General features: G+C 38.8%; 1 protein-coding gene across 1 annotated transcript; it reads right to left on the bottom strand.

The window, feature by feature from the left end:
* Positions 1-11174: 11174 nt before the first annotated feature.
* On the bottom strand, positions 11175-21793 carry faxcb (failed axon connections homolog, metaxin like GST domain containing b). Its single transcript, XM_056763567.1, has 6 exons — positions 21358-21793; positions 19188-19323; positions 18730-18926; positions 16935-17152; positions 16334-16450; positions 11175-15596 (listed from the first exon to the last, which is right to left on the bottom strand). Exons 1-6 carry the CDS (start codon positions 21615-21617, stop codon positions 15286-15288), a joined length of 1239 nt encoding a protein of 412 aa, XP_056619545.1. The 5' UTR covers positions 21618-21793; the 3' UTR covers positions 11175-15285.
* Positions 21794-21937: the final 144 nt, after the last annotated feature.

The raw sequence follows: 21937 nt of genomic DNA, 5'->3' as shown, positions 1-21937 counted from the left end.
GTAATGGCATTTGTCACAACAGGGAATTTTGTAGTCATGGGATGGGCTGATGATTTCTGAAAAATGGTTTTGTTGATGATAATAAACATCGCTGATCTTCTGAATTAGTTCAATATTAAAAATGAACAGCGACAAGCCCAAGACCAAGTTAAAAAAATTCATTGATTTCTAAAAGAAAAACACATGTAAGAAATAATAACTTTACTGTACAACTACTGTTATACGAATAACAGCGATAATGAATGTGAATTCAGCTTTTCATTTCAAATATCTTTACTGGTTCTTTTAATCCTAAATGCCAATTGGAAAGCCCAAGCCCTTCCTTTTCCACCTCACTGCTGCCAAGCTTCTGCCTCTATGAACGTGACACGCTCCCGTGCAATGCATTCGAATATTTTGACATTTTGCCTTTTCTTACTTCCAGAGCAGAAATGATTTGTGACAGATGGAGAAGGGCTTGTATGATGAGCTCCTTCCAACACCACAGGCACCTCTCGCTGCCTCAGTCTGATCTCTCCCGATCTCTCTCTCTCCCTCTTCTGTCATGTCTGATGGTCTCTTTCCAGAGCTGCCCCAGGTTCATCGTCCCTCAGTGATAAACATACAGACGGGAGACTATGTCAAAAAGTTGAGACAAAAACATGTTGCTATTACCTCAAGTCGTTCTGGTCTGATGGTCCAAGAACACTTACACTGCCAGTGCCAATGGCTTGTGACGGAGGCTGTCTCAACGTACAGCCAAAATAGGTAAAGTCTGACAGTGTTTCCACAGACTTACCTGTCTTACTAAGTGTCCCATTACTCTCAAGAAAAGCTAAATAGATAAAAATTACACAAACTAATGAAATTGCAACAAAAAAAAAATCACAGGACTAGTAAAAAGGTGCTTGTGCTAATCTACATGACTGCTTGGATTATTTTATTTTTATATTGTAAAATTACCCAAGCAATACCTTTAATTGTCAAAGTCATTGGGCTGCTTGTCTGTACTAGAGCAGAGGCAGCGAGACGCTGGACAAGTGATGTTGACACCAGAGCAGGAGTTTGAATAATGCCTCTCATTAGCCACTGAAGCGTTTCTACTGCCTGTGTCTGTCCCCGGTCATTTTGCGCCAGCGTGATAAAAAAACAAGCCCATCGCATCTGATGGTTGTCATCAATCACAAGAGGATGCAGTTTACAGCTATGAAAAGCACGAATCTCTGTGTCATTTTGTCATGTGCAAATATCACATCTTATCTTTTCTGAGACCTATAGTGAGCTGCATATGAAGTCTGCATTTTATTTTACAAAGTCTGCGCCAAAAGAAACTTTAAATATGCTACAGGAATGGCAATCCCAGAATGCATCGAGACAGAATTGGTGAAAAAATAAAGATGGTGGACATATCCTAATTATAGTAATTATTATTTATGACATGATAAATAGATTAACAAATAAAAAGCAATTTTATATATAAGTTAAAAAATATGATCAACATCAAATTATAATAAAACTAAATAATAATAAATTCAGTGTTTTTAAGCGACATGCTAGCTTTACCATGAAGAAAACTCTTGGCCTGCGTCCGGAATCGCCTACTTCCATACTAAATAGTAGGTGAAAATCATGATGGTCTACTACTTCCGCAAAAGATTTGTAAGCGTGCATTGGATGGACACTAGTCTAGCCCATGATGCCACAGGAGCTGAGAAACGGTCAAATTCAAGAGCTGAGCAAATAAAAATTGCAGAAAACTTTAGGGTGGATGTATGTTTTTCAAATGTAACACCCTGTCTACACCCGATGCGAGCAACGCAACGCAGCCTTGTTCTTAATAGGTTTGTCATGTCTCATCCAGTGTGGACAATTTTTTTATTATAATGGTTTCTATCTTTTGTCATGCCGTGTTACGCCGCATCTAGTGTAGACAGGGTGTTTCTGATAAATTCATTTCTTGCGATTATAAAAATATGGGGTGTTGTTAATATAGGTTATCATATGTGAAATACCATACGGGTCACATGACAATAAAACATGGCGGATGTACAGTATACATATACAGTACATATAGAACGTACTGTATTAATGGTAGATCGGTAGGTACTAAGTCAAATTCAATACGAAATGTCACAGTTTGCGATTTCGGACAAAGCTTTGGAATCAAATACAGATCTAAGTCTCTCGTGCACAGCACTGAGTTGCATGTGTATATGTAGTCACTTGGTGAAAAACACCACCTCAGCGACGTTAGCCGCTCACCAGGTTTTGTAGTTTTAAAACAGATACTTCTTATATACTGTAAAAGGCAATCAGTCAAAGTTGGAAAACCAGAATCGCATATATAATAATTTATGAAGCAATTTCCTTCTCAAAAAGAAAAGATAAAGCAGTGAGAGCAGGAGTGGTGTAACACAGCATCCATCTGTGCTTTGAGCTGTTGATTGAGTGTTCGTCTGGCCGTACATACACTCTCAAGAGCCCGCGGAGCAACCGAGGCCCCGCTACGCACCACATCAATCAATAATACACTCGGCGTCTAAGACGGAGAGGGAGGCGCAGCCTGAGCACATATGATAACAGGATATTTCCAGCAAATGAGAATTCGGCACGGAGCTTTTCATCATGGCACAATCTGCAGAATCTCCCTCCTCCCCTTCTGCTCCGCCATCCTTCAACTCTCCCTCTGCATGTTCTGTGTTTGCACATGAGGGCCTAGCCGACGGAAGTGAAGCGGATAGACTGAATGTGTTCGCAAAGTTCCTCTGGCACGGTTTGTGTTAATCAGGGCTGGGATCTTTTCAGCTGGGGGGGCCATCTTGGTAAGAAGGTTGTTTTGGTGGAAACGTTAGGGGACAATGTGAAACTTTATCAAAACAACAGTGGAAAATGAAAATCTTTCTGACCATAATGCTCCCAAGTGCATCTAATGTTAAAGATCCAGTAATTACAACCACGCTCACATGTTGTTTTTGTGAGAGTAAAAACTGTTCCACATTAAACATGAAGGCCATTAGCACCTTAAATGTGATAAACAGACAAAATATAAAGAATCAAAAACTGTCCCCAGTTATAAAATAATGTTAAAAACCAAGCACATGTCTAAAGACTGAACTACACTGTAAAAAAGATTATATTAATTTTGCATTTTTGAAATGTGGTACAAAATGTGAAATTACAGATTACAAAAATAGACTGTAAATGTACAAATCAGATATGAAATAAAATCCTTTTTTAAATGTTTGTTTTTCTGGCACTCCAGCTGCCGAAATATTTACCGTGTTATTTTTTCATCCTATATTGCAAGAATTTATATAAAACCAACTTAAAAGTGGAATGTCAATATATCTCAAAATTGTCAATGTTGGATTCCCAAACTACAAAAACCTTTTAAAGGATTGTATTAGCACCATAAAAAGCATTAATTAATCAGGATACAACAAGTTAATAATACAGTACTTCAGTTGCACTGAAGAGATGTTGTGGCAAACAAGACAGAGTAAAGACCTACTGAGCATTATGGACATATTTACATTGAACCAAAATGTATTACTAAAACATAAAAAGCCTTTAAAAAGTTAATCATACTTTTTAAAGGTATGATTAACCCACACAGAATCACTGTTATTGAAATATTCTATAATTATAATAGAAATATGCACTCTTGGCCATGTCTATGATTCAGAACTGAAGGAAAAGCATTTGCCAAGACAAGGATGAAGAACTAATAAAACAATAAGGCCTGTGAAGCAGTGGGTTACAGTGCATTTTATAACAAGCTAAGGGTGTTGTGGCATGACGTGAAGCGGAGTGCCAAAATCCCCATTAGCTGTCATAAAAGCTGTTATAAAATGCACTGTACTCCACTGCTTCACGGGGTTTATTGCTTTTATAAAACGGTTATTCCAAATGCGTAGCAAGGTTTCATAAAATAAAGTAAATACACTGATATTTAGGCTATTTCGGTTAAAATGGGGCTATTTTATAACAGTTCAACCAATCAGAATCAAGGACCACAACTCACCGTTTAATAATATTAACTGGTTGTAGACTTAATCTACTATTTTAATTAGTTCGACAGCTATCAAGTGAGCTGTTGAGGTTTATCTGGGCATGCAGTGATCATATGTCGTCATTATCACTTTCTGCGGTGACATAATGCAGCACGGCCTCTCAGGATTAAGAGCGCTTGTTTACTGATCCAGAATCAGAAGCAAAAGCATTAATCACCCTAATGAAGAGCAAATCAAACCATCATGGATGATCCCATGTAACAGAATGTGCTGTTTAATTCAAACGGGCAATGCTTCACAATGACAAATCAGCCCGCCCTGGTCATGCTGATTGATTTCTTCTATGAAACCTTAATAGATTTAGTCCTCACTGGGCAACTGCCACTCATTAACCTTAAAGCGCTTCCATTTGAGAATGTATTGCTGCCATTTTGCGGCACCACACAAAGGCAATTCAGAGGATGATAAATGTCCTGACTCTTTAGTGGCAGGTCACATATCAAATGAGTTCTTTGGCACTGCAAACTCTGGCTAATAGATAAACACATACACACCCCACTACGTGTGAATAAATATACAGAAGCGGTCTTTAAACCAGTGGAGCACCAGTTTGGCCAAACTGGATTGGAAAACCAAAAAACAAGTGTAACCGGCTACAAAAATGCATATTAACAAAAAACAAGTCTCGTTTTTGGCTTGTATCATCACACTTCAATGTGGCTTCTCAAAGCATAAAATCCCACTCGTCATGATAACTGTTGCCATGGAGACCCCAAAGGTGAGTTTTGAGGGTTATCTAGGGCGAAAGGACGAAACTAGTACCGGGTACACTTTTTCTGACTTAACTGACAGATTCATCGGGTTCTCATCTCTGACTCCCGCCCAAAGTAGCGTCTGTGAGCCAAGAATTCAATTAGTCACTCAAAACCCAGCGATAGCCCCAGGGGGAGTCATATCTCCACCATTTAAAAGTATGATTACAAATAAACCAATAACATTTGACTCTCCGGGAATGGACCAGTAGATTAGAAAATTCAGATTAGATCTAAGTGCCTGTAGATTCTCATTAAAACAGCACAAACTACTGAGAAACAATAGGTAATTAGGAGCCTAATGAAGCACAGCACTGTTAGCGCGACTTGAATGTGTGTCTCTCTGCTGGGACCCAGTTTTACTCTACACTTATCCTACAGCAAAGCTTCCAGCCTTTCATTTGGGCAATAAGACATATTTAATTAGATTAATGAACGTTAGAAGCTCTCGGTGGAATGGCTTAGTACACAGTGACAATGCGGCGGCTTATGTGTGGGGAGGAACACTTGGAGCTTCAGGGCAGACCTTTTGGGTCTCTCAGGATGGAAGTGAGAAAATTGACAGCTTCCGTGCAATCTGTCTCAGTATCACGCCAGGAATAAAGGGCGATTTACAAACGTTTATTGCAAACTTGTGTGTGGGAATTGGAGGAGAGCGACGGAATCGTCGAGAGGCGATACAGGACCGATTTCAGTGGACTTCGAGAGATGCGAGAGGTATATGACAATTTTCTGGGATTTTCTGGAAAGTACAAGTCTGGTGTTTACCAAGTTTGTCGAAGAGATTATAAATCGTTTTGAATGCTCTAAAAGAACTTGGCCCATGAAATTTATGAGAAATATTTCAGGCTCAGTGTGAAATGATGGCACAGGTTGTGTCTTGTAGGCCAGATCTTTATGTAGTATGAAACGCCATTTTAGACAAATATGAAAGACAATTTAAAGGGAAAGTTAATCCAAAAATACCTCAGACCTCAGGTTGTCCCAAACGTGTACATATTTCTTCGTTCTGTTGAACACAAAGATATTTGGAAGAATGTCTGCAAACCCAACAGATTCCATCCACCATTTACACCTCCATAGTAGAGAGAATAAATACTATGGGAGTCAACGGGGGATGAGATCTGTTTGGTGACAAGCACTCTTCCAAATATCAGAACATAGAAATTTGTACAGATTTGGAGCAACTTGATGGTGAGTAAATGTAGACCGAATTTTGGGGTGAACTGTTCCTCTAAACTAAACTATTTTTTTGCGTTGTTCAAAATAATTGTCAACGTTTTAAACAAATCTTGATTTTGGGCGGTGTGAGACAAAGTTATCTAACAAGGGATGTCCTTTTTTATCAAACCTAGCCCCCATTATTACTGCCCTCTATAGGCTCTGGGGGAAAATGAGTCCATGAACCTTTCTTTCACTTGAGCATCAAGACAGAAAATACCATTCGGTACCACATAACACAGTTTTTCCTTGAGAGCAAATGTCATAGCAGAAACCAAAACTTTTGAAGGCATAAATTGAGTAGTGCGCATTTTTCATCTCTGTTTAAGTGAGACTATTGACTTGTACCGATAAACAGCTGTCCGGTTAAGCGCATAAGCGCAACGCATATTGCGGCACGTCTGCCACCGTTTCAGGAGGTCGCTGCTTAAGTACCTGCAACTTAGAAATACATCTCGAACACTGCGTCGCCTTTTGGGAAAACTTTCCGTATAAGAGCTCCCCAAAAGGCCCACGCCCAAGCGTTCCAACTGTTCTGTTTGCGTTCGTGTTTGTAAACAGATGAATAATTGAGCCAAGTTCAAATCCGCCGTGGCACTGGGGTGAGAGAGGAGGAGGAGGATAGACAGATGGCCTCGAGCAGATAGTCTAAGCGCCGAGCTCAGAGCGCACACACCGAAGAACGCGGGCCGGCATTGTTCCGCCCGCCAGGGCCACGCTGTCATGCGGCGTGCGAGCCTTCCCCCTAGAGCCAAGGTCTTAGCGTGTCAGTGTCCCGGGCCCATTGTCTCTGCGTTTTTTAATTTCTGGAACGCAATCGAGTGTGACGCCAAAATGTTTACCTAGCGTGTCTGCCTCAGCCGTGAAGTGAGGAAAATAATAAAAGACAGAGAAGGGGAGAAAATATGTCCAAGGGTCTCAGCGCAAAATAATCCACCGTAATGCTGGAGAGTTTAAAGAGGCTTTGCCAATATCCTTCTGTTTTCAGAAAGGAAAAAAGAGGCGCGAGAGATAAAGAGCTTCGAAAAAGCATCAGGAGAAAGAGAGAGAAAGCCGCTAAAAAAACCCTCAGCCTCGATGGGATTGCTAATGATTGTTTTTAGAGAACAACAATTGTGGTATTAGGGCATAAGCAGCTGAAGATAACATCCAGGGGAAGAGGAACAGCGGCTTGGGGAAGGAGATAATGAGGGAAAAGTAGGGGATTCTGGGATGGGGCCCGCTCCGTTGCATCCATGCCCCTCTCAGGCAGAGGGTATCAAAGTTGCTCGCCCTCTCTCATTCTCCTTTTGAAGAACTACCTTCTCTAATCCACAAAGCGCTGAATGAAAAACCGAAGCGGGGTTAAAATGTCCTCGCGGGGCAGACCTTGAGAAGCTGCGTCTCCAAAAACACTTACTTTCGCTCAGTAGTAAGTCACAGGCAACAAAAGTAAGAATGGCTTCTCATTAATCTGTCGTAATCTATTTCGGAGACAAACGGACAGACATATGTGGGTCTTTATAAAGAATATGATAAAGTGCGTGGCACGCGTACGCGCACATTCAAAAACATGAGCTTATCATTCCTGGCGCTTTCGGGGGAGGCTTTGAGAAGCGATCTTTGTGAAAAGAGCGGCCCACACACATACAAACTCGTACTGGCTGTTGTCCAGCGGGCGAGGGGCTCGTCCAAAACAATCTGGATGGTGGCACATGCCAACGAGCAAACAATGCCGTAATTGATGAAGAAAATAGCGCCACCTGTTGGTGTCGTAGCCCAGTCTTTATAAGGCGCACCTGAGTCTGGTTGCCAAGGCTGAAGTGAGTGAGGTCTTACAGAGGGCCTGGGGAGTCACCTGGCACATGCCGCCGTGCACTCCGAGCCCCAGTTCCCCCCTTTATTTCCAGCTTTCTGGATTCACAAAAACACACAAACAGGAAGACAGTGGGGGGCAGATGGAAGGGTCACTGTCTCTGCCAGGTGGCCAGGGGGCCAGAGAATGAAGCCAGATAGAATCTCTCTGTATCTCTCAAACACACACACACACACACACGGGACAGAAATAGGTACAAACGATTTAAATAAATTGCACTTGATTTTACATATACCTTAAATACCTTGTTATGGTGTTGTTGGCTTTCCAGCAACCTGTAAAGAATATGTCTAGCTCTTATTTGGAATCAAAAGAACAAAATAAAAAAGTATATTTAGAGCTGTTTATGAGTTTTCGCATTAAGCACCCCTTTTTGCATTACCATAATGCTAATAAACTCGTAAAATAGTATTATTTTTTAAAAATTACACTTGATTTGGTATTTGTAGAGTAACAATATGCTGTGTTCAAATGTTTTTCTCCATCAGGATTTAAAGGTACAGTTTACTCCAACAAATGCTTATTCTTATCATCGCTAACTCACCCTCACGTCATTATAAGCTGTATGACTTTTTGTTGTTGTTGACAGAACACCAAAGAAGATATTTTGAATAAAGTTGGAGACTAAATAACACCGGCCCCTATGGACTTCCATTCTATGGACACGCCAGACATTTCTCAAAATACCTTCTTTTGTGTTCCACGGAAGAAATGCTTATATACAGGTTTAAACGACATGAGAATGCATATATAATGATATAAATTTATTTTTGGGTGAACTACTACCCAATTATTGCCCTGACTGGTTCTAGTTCTCCTTACATTGTGACTTCTATAATATCCTAAGGATGATTTATAGCCTTGCAGTAAACGGTCTCACAAATCATTCTTTGTTCCTTATGGTTTGACGGAAGTATGTTCCATATGGCATGTGGAATATAATGTATCGACTTTCAGCTATGTGTTTGAGACTTTTCTTAGAGCTAGTGTGCAAGCGAGCAGATGACTAAATGAATAAATGAAAGTGTGTGGCAGATATGGAGTCGAGATTCATCTCAGAAATGTACATTTTCCTGCAGGATGAGTACGCATAAGAGAGGCTTTTAATGTAAACCATTTAAACATACACACACAAAGCAATGCTCTTTTGCATCTAAACTCTGAGATGTTACATTACAAAAAATTATCGATTAACTCGCTCAGATGTTTGCATTTATGCGTATGAGAGTAAACCATTATTAAAGGACTAGTTCAGTAATTCTAGCGTTATTTACTTCCCCTCCGGTTTTCTTATTTAAAGGGATAGTTCACCCAAAGTTCGGTCATTTTAACCCGTTTTTTTCTTCTGCAGAACACAAAATAGGATATTATGAAGAATGTAACCAACACCCCTTTACTTCTTTTGTACGGACACAAAACCAGTGCAAGTGACTTGTTTGGATACCGGCATTCTTCAAAATATCTTCTTTAGTGTTGAAGAAAGTCATACAGTTCGAGATTACATGAGGGGCAGTCATTTCATTTTTGGGTGAATTATTCCTTTAATTGTGGATCACAAAAGTAAAAATCTTTAATAAATTGGAACACAGTTCCGATTTATTGCAAGGTTGGCAAGATTATCCGATATTTTGATTGCAAATATTCATTCATTTATCGGTACCCTTAATGCTGTCGCTCAGTCATACGGACTACCTTCTGATTATTGACTTTTTGCTGCTTATTAATATTACTTTTGTGTTTCACAGTAAACATTACACATCAGGTTGCTGGCGAGCAAATATTGACGCCGTTTTTTGGTGAACCTGCTCCTTTAAGACGCACTGTTTGCATGAACAAACATGGGTCTTAGAAAAGATCCGCTCCAGTGTCTGAAAGTAAAATGACCTTAAGTCTTTCTGTCGCTGGATGTTTGTCTTGGTGCCGATTCTGAACGTGTGTGCTAGCTCTGCCTGCCTCCTCCATCCTCGGTCCAAAGCCACAGATGCTGCAGTGTTTGTGTGTTGACTCCGTGTAATTTGTTTGCACTAATTTGTTTTGGGGTATCGGGGGAGTTCCCTTTTTAATTTGCCTCTCTCTGTTTACCCCTCTTTGTGGAGCACTGATCTGTTAAGCAGCAGGAAGAACAGGAAAGATAGAGAGAGGGAGAGATGGGGCGTTGAAGATGCTAAATTAAAAGAAGGTACTATGCAGATTGTTTTAAGCTCTAGCTGCCCCGTCAGGCCCAAGGCCTCGCTCGCAGGCTGCACCTGCTCCATCCCGCGGGATGCTGGTTCCTGATCCGTGGCCTCTCTCTCTCTCCTTTTCTCTCTCCCCTGCTGTTTCCTCTGTATACCTCCAGTGCCCAGAAACGCCTTAATCAGCCCTCCTCTGCGCATGGATGGCTACCACTCATTAGCCTGATTGAAAAGATGGTGGCTCAAGGTAAACACACACACAAGCATACACATATGCACACACAGGTTGTTAAACATTTACATTCACACCTACTGTTTAGACATTACATTGTAAAAACATGTACATAAAATGCATAATTTAAACACCCAGGTCTGTATTATAGCAATGTGGATTTGGTTCAGCATTTGAGGAATAGTTCACCCAAATATAAAAATCCTGTCATTATTTATTCGCCCTCGTGTCTTTTTCTGAAGGAACACAGAGGAAGACATTTTGAAAAACATTGGTAACCAAACAACATCGGACAAGTTGAATGCAACTGTAAGGACAAAAAGGTAAAAAAAAAATATTGGGTGTATTGTCCACCCAAAAAAGAAAATTCTGTTATGAGCAAACCTGTATATTTTTTGTTCCGTTGAAGACAAATATTTTTTTTAAGATATAAGAAACTGACATTTCTGGGAAATCATTGACTGCCATAGTAGGAAAATGTAAATGGTAGTCAAAGGTGCCCTACAACTTTTTGCTTTCCTAAATTCGTCAACAAAATATCAAATTGTGTGCTTAACAGAACAAAAAAACAACAACAAATATATAGAACAATTTATTCCTACTACGGTAGTCAAAGATGTAATTTCCTAAAATTCTTCTAAATATCTTCCTTTTGCATTCAACAGAACAAAGACATTTTGATGTTGAATAATTGAAGAATTTTTTTCATTTTTAGTAGGAGTATCCCTTTAACGTGGACGTCTTGCTGTTTGGACTTGCTGAATAAATGAAAACCATCAAACGAATATAACAGCTGGGTTAAAAACTAAAGATCTCAGAAGCGTGCTACGAATACTGTGAGATGTGAGCTTGCATTCATTGAAAAGAATAAACTCACACGCACATACATTGAAATTGTCACAGCTATTTTAATTCATATTTTTAATTGTTAAACAACCAGCCAGTTCAGGATAACTAATAAACACTCATGAGGGTCTCAGTTATGCACAGTATTTTGTAGCCGATTCAGATTTGGTAGAATTAGACATATAACCATCGTTTTGTATCCACAGACAAGAAATCAACCTCGTAAAATATGGCTTCAAGCTAGTAACAGACCTCTACCAAAACTAACTTTGACATCTCTTTAATAAGAACATAATCCAGCTATGTTCTTAAAGAAAATAAACATCTACAACGTATATACGTATATATTGTAAGTAACAAATCACAGGGTAAAATTAAAAATAGTTGAATAGAGAATCTATTGACGCATGGTTTCAAATGTGAATTGTTCTGCAACTGTTATCAGGAGTCAAGAAGGCAAATTTGAAGTATTTCTTCAATTCTTAGGCATGACTTTGGGGTCACTGAAGGACATAGACATTTTTCATACCGTGATACTTTGTATCCAATAGTAATCCGCAAGTTATTATATTTACATCCATGTGAGACTGATGTTGTTTATCACCACCTTCACCCAGACTCAGGGATACAGATATAGAGAGGAATTCTGTACAGAGAATATAAACTCGATAGAGGATTTTGACTGGTGCGGTTTACACCAGAGCACATTGGTAGACGCACACACAAACACACATGCAGGTAAATGATGTCAACAGGTAACCATATCATACACGCACATTTATCATATCTGATTCTGGACCCTGTTTCAGTGCTATTATTTTCCGTAAATTTCCCATCTATATCTTAACATCGTCCAAGATCTTTCAACAATTGAAAAAAGTGCAAAACAACGATAATAAAAGTAAACAACATAACTCTGCGTGAAAGTTAGAAGTACCCTAGGGATATAAATAAATTCGTTTGGAGTATCGGCTTGGGTTTCAAGTAAATTCAACAGAAAGAGGGTAAACTCATCATGCGACTGCTGATCACATTAACATTTCCCTCAACTAAGGCAAATCTGCATAAGTATACACACGCTACACTTTGGTGCCCCAATCACACACATGAGGAAGAAAAACATTTTCACAACCCTAATGCATAATCAGTCTGGCTCCTACATCAACAAAGTTGATGGCTGTTCAGTGTTCACTATTGTTGTTATTGATATTTTAAAATGGTCTTTTGCAGGGATAAATGTGAGGGCAATAAAAGCGGCTGCATGCGACCCACGTATAGTGTGAATGGTCACAGTGCCCTCTAGTGGTAGCATATAAGAACACAGGCCAAAAATGTAGAACCAATATCGCAGGAAGAGACACAGGGGCTGAAGTCAGGCACACAGGCATTAAGCACCATTCAGTCTGATCAAAGGTCAGCCGAAACTGATGATGTACACTGGAGCCCAAATAAATGATAATTATATAAAGGGATTCTATTTAATTGCATGAATCAGCCTAAATATTTATGATTGGACTCATTTAAGTTCACCCAAAATGGACCATTCTGTCATCATTCACGCCTATTCCAGTACAAATGACTTTCTGGTAAAACTTCAATAAGGTTCTATTTGTGACCATGGACAACAAAACCAGTCTTATGAGTCAATTTTTCGAAATTGAGATTTTTACAGCATCTGAAAGCTGAATAAATAGGATTTCTATTGAAATTTGGGATGTCAGGAACGGACAATATCTGGCCGAGATACAACGGTTTAAAATTCAGGAATCTGAGTGTTCAAAAAAATCCAAATATTGTGAAAATTGCCTTTGAAGTTGTTAATCAACAACTTATTATGAGTGGGGGCACTGTACCACGCTGCCCACTCATAAAAATAAAGTTTTTATTAGTGGTGGGCCGTTAACGGCGTTAACGCCGTTAACGCAGTGAGACTATTATCGCGCGTTAAAAAAAATGTCGCCGTTAATCTATTCTCAAAGTTGGGTTGGGAGCTGGGTCTATACTACGCAAGCTATGATGACTTTCACCTTGATATTTTAGCGCGGATGTATACCAGCTTAACTGCACTGTACCGGGCGAGAACGAGATTTTTCAACTCGCGTGATTCGCGTCATTCGCGGAAGCAGAAGCCGCCTCATCATCTCATAACCAGGGCTTCATTCGCGCGATTCGCGCAGCAAGTAGGTCTATTGGCTCTTTGCATTAACATATAAATCACTCGCGCTTGACACGCCATTCGCGTTTGGTCTGAACACAACATAACGTTACTGTGAAATTACCGCATCAAACGTGACGTGCTAACATGGATGCAGCTATGAAGCAGCCGGGTTTGCTTCAGGGAATATTAATTTTTAAGAAGCTTCCCAATAGGAACATCGACAAGACTAACGTTGTTTGCACCTTGTGCAATGCGGAATTGGTTAAAAAAACACTTTCTCTCAACAGGTAGTGGTCTAGCTTAAGTTGAAACCAGTAACTTTGTATTGAGATCTAATGTATTATGGCTCCTGTATGACATATCGCTTGTTGCTCCCTTACTCTTTGTAAATCGCTTTGGATAAAAGCGTCTGCTAAATGACTAAATGTAAATGTACTGTAGGAGCTCTTCCAGCCTCAAGTACCACCTAAACGGAAATCATCCCTTAGCTAATGCGGAAGTAAACGCAAGTTCATCTTATTGAACATAATTTAATTTTCATCACCAATTATCATAGTAGAACAGCTTTCTCAAGCAGTTTGTGATGCATTTTGGAAACAGGAGATGAGCCCCTGGTCTAATGCGCCACCTGGCTTGAGAAACCCGTTCTCAAAGACTTACTTTTAGTCATTATTTGGGTAGCACACATATTCTGAATGCCTTCGGCAGAATTCAAATGAGCCATTTTAATCTAGATTAATCTAGATTAATTTTGGAATTAATCTAGATTAATCTAGATTAAAAAAATTAATCTATGCCCACCACTAGTTTTTATATATTTCTGGTAGAAAATTTACAAAATATCTTCATGGAACATGATCTTTACTTAATATCTTAATGATTTGGGTTTAATGAAAAATTGACCCATGCATTGTATTTCTGGGTTTCTCTTAAAATGTTCCCATGCTACTTAAGACTGGTTTTGTGATCCAGGGTCACATTTGTTCAAATTAGGAAATGCATGAACTAACAATGAGCAATACATTTTTTCACAATTTATACATTTTTTTTTCATGTTAGTTCACTGCGAATTAACTCACTTTTGATTTAAAAATAGTAAATTTCTTTAAATTAACATGAACTAAGATTAATAAATGCTGTAGAAGTAATATTTACCTTAGTGTAAAGTCCTACCAATGTTCTTTCTTTGATGGAAAACAAAAGGAGATTTAAATAATGTTCATTGCTGTTTTCTATGCAAATACAACGAGAACGGACTGGAATATTTTTGAGCTTCAAAAGGCTTTAGTTCCTTCATGGAAAATTCATGTAAAAAAGTGACAAGCACATTATTTAAAGTCTCTTTTTTGCGTTTTACATGAATCAATTCACTTTGTTTGAGTAATTGATGACATAGTTTTTTTTATTATGAGTGAACTGCTTTAAGATGCGAGACCAAAACAGAATTAAACGCTTTATAAACCTTTTTTCCATTATAATCTCTCATATTCTTGAACTGATCTGTAAGCAGGAAATATCAGTGTTAAAAATCAAGGGAGGACACAACTTTTAAGTTCATGTTGGCACAGAGGAAATCGGTCAATCCTCTGAAGTCTAACTGTCAGCCTCACAAACATCCTGCATCATGCAAGTTCAAATATTCTGACTCTAAATGGTTCCCATCACAAATGTTAAAGAAAATATATTTTGAAACTGCGCAGCAACAGAAAGGATTTCTGAGTGGTTTATGACTCATATACCGCAACTATTCCAAGATGTAAAAGAACAGTTTTTAAGTCTCACCTAAGAAGCTTAACCTAGCGTCCAACTTTTGTGGTTTAAATCTTGACTCGTACACATCCATGATTGACATCATGTTAAACACCTTATGCCGCACACACACTCGCTTCTTCAGGTCCATCGAAGTGGGATTCATCCAGACAGGAAATTGTGACCCGTCACAACAGCTGAACTCTCTGTAATATAACCTGTAGCATCTGACAAAGGTGACATGATTTAACCCTTGACCTCCTGCTCAACATCTGAATTCAGCATTTCAACATCTACTTCAATGTCAGAGTCAGAGAGCGAGTGTCCGGAATGCTGTGTGTCTTGCGAGTGTGTGTCAGCGTGTGACGGGGAGCTTAATTCACTTTCCTCTAAAGTGTCTGTCCTGGAAAAGAGTCCGAGGTCCAGCAGGCAGTTGGGCGTCCCGCTGGTGGTGTCATTGTCGCTGTCATAACAGAAGTCTTCTAAGTCCACAAACCATTCGGGCCAGAACTTCCTCCGTATGCGCTCACAGTACATGGCCAAATTAATCAGTTCTCCTGTGAACAAATGTCACGAGTATTAGGAGGACGTTCATGTTGTTTGCATCTTTATTTTTGTACATTAGAAATGAATGGTCACTGGAGGCTGTCAGGCACTTTAAAGTTACGCTTAACTTCAAATTAACTTTATATAATGGTTTGGTTTCACACAGAAGAAGGTCAAACAGGTTTGGAACAACAGAGGGGAGTAAATAAATACAAAATGTTCATTTTTGGGAAGGTTCTCAAACCTTGATAACCAATCACTATTTTTTGTATAGTTATGTGTTTATAGACAATAAAGAGGAGCAATTTCCTAGAATTTTCAATATACATTTTATGGAAATATAACATTTAATATACTCTATGCAATTAAATTATATTTTCTATAATTTTATATTTTTTATAATTATCCATAAAGCTACACCACTATACCTCTATTCACCCAAGAAAAATTCACAGAAGCATACATGAATGCTTCTAATGCCATCTAGTGGACAAACTGAATAATATTTATCAAACATCCTGGCATGGAAAAAGTTTGTCAAAAATAATCTGACATCTTTTGCTGCCATTATGTAGTTTCAAACCCAAACTTTATCAAGGCTGAACAGCATTTGTTTCTACATGAAATGTCACGGGTGAAATATTTGTCTAAAACATCAAAATCCCCGATGTGCATGAATCTCCAAATATTATTGTTCACTAACTGATGAGAGCGTCACACTACATACCAGTTGTCGGGTCCTGCTCACCTTTAATAAGCTGCTCGGGCCGTGTGCCAGGCAGCGTCCACATGGCTTGTGCAAGGTGACTAAAAACTGTAGCATCCACACTGGACAGCTTGGAACCCATGATGTACTTCTTATCCCCTGACAATCCAGAAAATAAAACAAACAAGGACAAAAAACAGACCTTAGAAAGATGTTTCAGAGGCATGAGTTTAAAACTGACATTAAAAAGCTTGTATTGTGTTCCATTATCAGATGATTAAATGAGAAATGGAAGTTCTAGGTGTGGATCAGAGCATCTCGTCCAGTGAATGAATTACAAAACACTTTCACATCTTTTGGCCCTCACCTTGATACCAGAGCAACAAACAACAGTGCCACATAATTAACAAGGTAATCTTTAAAAAAAGATCAACTTTTTCAACGGATTTGACCAAAACGGCCAATGCAATAAGTGGTTGTGTAAAAATACTGACCAACAATGCAGGTGTAGCAAATACATATTATGAAAAATTGTGTTTTTAGCTGACTAAAGTTACCGTAACATGCTGGTTTTATAATAATTTCATTAATAATACTATAATGATATTAGATAAAAGCAACACTGCGCATTGCTATTCCTCACCAAGCAGCGTGGCAAGTGTGCGCATGTCCTTCTCCATGAGCGTGTAGACCTCCTCTTTAGTAAAGCAGCCAATCCCGTGACAATACATCTCCCTCTTTACAATTCCACTTGTCAGATTGCACATAATCCATTTTAACAGGTCACTGAGGGGTCCAGGAAGGTCCAGCATACTCTGCGTCTCATGAACATTATCCACCCACTGACAATATGCAATAGTCCTGTGAGACACGAGGAGAAAGACAAGAATTGGCGATTTTTACTTGTTAAAGGTACAGTACAACAGCATTCAACCTTCCAGTATACAATAATCCAGAGTTTATTAAATGTAACTTTTACAGAGGAAATAGTTTCCTTCTAAACTACTTATAAATGAGGAAAACTAGAAGGAATAACTAATAATACGCCTAAGTGACTCAAATAATATGCTCATTTATAATTCATACTTATTTAAAAATGAGCTGGTAACTGTTGAAGCTTTAGTATCTAACACAACACAAACTCAGTTTGCCCTTTGAGATTAAACTCTGAATGAATTCTCTGCTCTGTGACTCTCTGAATCAAATTAATTAAAGCTGTCTTCTAATTAACGTCTTCGCTCGCTAGGCAAAGCATTAATAAAAATCATTCATCCAAAATGGCTTCAAGGGCTGCTTTCTGGGTTCACTCCAATTCCAACATTTCATGCCGGTGAATTTATCGCTCAAAATGTACTCTGAGAATCAGGTTTAACTTAAACAGGTTTAAAGTTACAGGGTGTCATTTTGCGGCCTTAGGGACGTCATTATAGTTGGGCTAAAATGTAGTCCCGCCCTGAACTCATGCCATGGTTAAATCGATGATTTTTAGTCATATTAAAAGCAATATGTATCATTGACATTGAGTTTATACCTTTTAGTCCCGTTGTAAACAACTGTTACTGACCAATATCCAGCCATTTTATTAAAAATAACAAAATATATTACTTCCATGAATCAGTCCTGTATGCTTTGCACCACATTTATACTTCTGTCATCATTTCTGAGTGTTGATTATAATATTCAAGTCTTTTTGTTAAAATGGGTCAAATGTATAATATGATCCAATTCCTGATCAAATCACTGCAGTCCTATAATCCAGATTCAATTCAGTTATTTACAGGTCAATACGTGTCCCTGCTCAGCAAGCTTTTCAGCTGTCATACACTACAACAGGCTAGACACAGATCTAGAGCCTCTCTCACCAGCTCTGTTAACTCATAAATGATTAAATCAATAGCCATATGGGACATGACACATTGAGAAGTGTGTCAATGTAAAAACATAATGTGCAGAACAAGAAAGACAAATATAATACAGTGAAATAAGTGAAGATGGGGGAGATATATGGGGTTTCAAGTAAAGGGTGTTAGACCAATTCTCCTCCCTTCCTTCCTGTATTTTCATTTTAATGTAAGAGTTGTGCTAAAGATACATAATCCTGTTTCAGCAGACAACTGATGTCAGAAATCATCTTCTTTCATTTACACTTCATTTGTCTCTGTTTGAATTGTAGCATTTTATGATAACGAAAATGGCTAGCAATGGTCCTTCATATTTTTGATTGACTCATTTGGCAAAAAGCATTATAAACATTACTCATGAACATAATATACTGTCATTTGTTTGTTTGAGCTTTTTGGTAACTTTAAGCACTTGCTTGTATTAAAACTGTACAGTACTCTAGTCAATAATCAGTTGGTGTACATTTGTCCATCAGATTTGAGTGTTGGCCCAGCAGCAGAAGTCTGACTCATTCTGAATGCTAACGCATGACTCACCAGTACAAATGTTCCTCCACCATCGTGGTGATAACCCGCGCTACTGCCTGCTCCTGAGCGCTCAGACTCTTGTTCAAACTCGCACCCAGTTTTTCCTCCAGGAAGTCAAAAATAAATTCAGTTCCGCACACCTGTTCATAGTTATACTCAATCCAAGGCATCTTCCCCTGAGCAGAGAGGCTTCCATCAAAGTAGTTCTGCCGTGGAGAAAAAATACTGAATCATTTATATTTTATATAATCAAAATACTTATATAGAAATACTATTATATAAAATATGTATATTCTATGTTTTTACACACATTTACTCTGAAATCTGCAGCATATCAAATACATTTCAATTTGGAAAAATATAATTCTACTAGATCTTCATGAAATTCCTTGACAATTAAACAGCAGATAGTACAACTTCCAATAACTGAATACGACCTCTGTTCAAAGATTCCAAAATTACTTTACTTGATAGGGCAGATCAACCATTCGCAGATAGGTTTCCATTTTCAGGCAGAAAGGTGAGAGGCTTGGCACCCCGTTCTTTGGCCTCGAGAACTGATGGAGGATGATGGCGTCCTTAGAGTCCAACTCTTGCTCTTTCCTGCAAGTTCAAATAAACACTGTCTATACTGTACTACGTTTAGGTTCATTTAGTGATTCCATACTGATACATTTTTCTACATTTTGAAATAATAACTCATTCAAACTAATGGAAGAATACAAAAGTAAAACGTTTTGTGTGTGTGTGTGTGTGTGTGTGTGTCAGGGTGTAAAGTCTTTACAAATGCACTTTAAACAGGGCTCTTTATGAAACCTTAACCATTACGAGTAGATTCAATCATTTGATAGATGCTTTTGTCTAAAATGAGTTACATAAGGTACACTAAAAAATCGAATTGTTGTCCTTCATGTGCAAAGTTCATGTGTATTTTTACCAATGAGCATAGTCTGTGCATACAGTTCTGAGATCAGTCTCCTCTTGCTCATTTTGTGTTGCACAAGTCAAGGTGTTTAATTTATGCATTTTTAGAATAATATTTATGTGAACTGTAGTAAAATTTAATTTAGCTATACAGTATTCAAAATTTAATAATGCAAACTTGTCCGGGTTTACAGTGCAATAAATCCAATGGAAATTCTTAAATTGGGAATAATAGTTAATTCTGAGTACTCCACACTCAAGAGTACATCTGAACTAATTTTTTAGTTACTTGAACTCAACAATACCATTTCACTTTACTTAGTTTTTTAAGGCAATCGGTTTGCATGCTTTTTTTAAAAGTAAGATCAACTAATTAGATTTTAAAATGTAGATATGCCATCCAGGTATGCATTTTACCGGCATCTGTGTTCTTGGGGTACAAGAACTCATCTGGGAGCTACACAAACCCAATTCACCCTAAAAAAATTGTGTCTAAACCCCTAATGTGGTGCTCTTTGGAATAGCTTTTCTTGGAATGCAGTGGAAAAGACCATATACTATAATTATGAAGAAACAGCATGATGTGTGGGAAGGTAAACAGGCAGTTTGGGGGATGTTTAAAACAGCTTGATGCAAAGGCAACTAGAATCTAAAGATAGCTTTATAGCCTTCTCACACAACAAAACAGCCTCGTCTGAACTCCACAAACTGCAACAGTACCCTCTTTAAAAGGCATATTCTTAAGAATGTCTTTTACATAATTTAACGACTCCTAGATAACCGACCCATATGCCTACAAATCACCATCTTTTGAGTGAGAGGAAAACTGTTATTCGTTTGGCTTTGCCAAAATCCCTTCACACAGACCAAAGGATTACACCCTAAAATGGGTTCGACAAATCGTCCACATTTAGCCACTATAAATAAAAAAAGCACTCGCTCAATTGCATATAAATTAAAGATTTCTTATAGATGATTAAATAAACAAACCCAGTCAAAGCCAAAAGCTTGTGGATATAAAATGTATGACTAAATCTGACTTTCTGTAACAGCAGGATGCTCATTGTAGGCTAATATTAGGGATTGCAGCAGTATGAATTTAATGCTGAAGAGACCGGAAGGCGAGTATGGTGCTGTCCACTGCTCTGTGGTGCTGAAAAGTCCTCATCAAGTATTTTATGAGGATGGATGCGTCTGTTGTGTTGACACAACAACAAACAACACAAGACACAAATCTAAGTAGCCTATTCTAACACGAGCCACTCTGTTATGAGATAAATGCCTGCAAATCCGTAAGAAGCAAGGAAGGTCGTTCGTACGATTCAACTCAAGGACATCACGTTCCAGCGTTAACCAAACCGTCAAGATCACGTGCCAATCAATATGACGCTTATTTACAATACAAGACATTGAAGCATAGATCCAGAATAAATAGCTCGATGACTGTGTTTTTTTAAGAATGTAAACAAGGGCAATTCCGGTGAAAGTATTGATGACAGGGCGTTTTAACGTAGTGACGTGCGGACAAACACTGCATGTGCATTTGATTTATAAAAGCGTGACTTGATTCAATCCAGCGTAAAACATGACACATGACTATACAAATCCCATTATTAAATCAGTTCAGCACTTCTTCTCATCTAAGATGTTCAATTAAAACGTCAGCGAGGACTATAAACGATGATAGTGAACGATCGAGGCCTCAACACTGACCTGATGGAGAGTAGCTCGTGCAGCAAATAAGCCGCCGCGGCCAGCAGCGCACCTCCGGTGATGTAAAGGGTCTTCCTCCACCAAGAATCCGACACCAATCCAGACATGATACCACCAAGGTCCTGCAGCGGAACGGCTACTATGTACCCATAAAATGAGTGGCATTCATCAGAGCCGCACAACCCGAAGGACAGGCTCTGATTCCGGCCGAGATCAATCACGAGCGACCGGGAGGAGGCGAATCCAGGTACCCAGTACATACTCTCTCTCCTCCCGCTTGCTCCATCAGATCCTAAGCCACTTCATTTATCCGTGTAATAATAGACAAGCGTTACATGGTTGTATGTTGTTTCAGCATCATTAAACAGAAGAGAGGCATTTTAAGGGGAGGTGGCTCCCGCGCGCAGTTCTGCATCCTCCTTTGTTTGCATCTAGAGCTGCGTGATGTCACTGGGCATCACATGGACGCTAGGCAAATGAAACCCATGTAAGCTTTAAATAACCAATTAAACCAAACGAAACGGTAAACCTAAGCCTGAATTTATTCAGAACACTCTGGTTTGTGTTATAAAATCACTCT

This window comes from Triplophysa dalaica, chromosome 12 (genome assembly GCF_015846415.1).
Source record: "Triplophysa dalaica isolate WHDGS20190420 chromosome 12, ASM1584641v1, whole genome shotgun sequence".
Classification (NCBI taxonomy): Eukaryota; Metazoa; Chordata; class Actinopteri; order Cypriniformes; family Nemacheilidae; genus Triplophysa; species Triplophysa dalaica.
The sequence above is the reverse complement of the archived record's forward strand: the minus strand, read 5'-3'. Positions and strand labels throughout refer to the sequence as shown.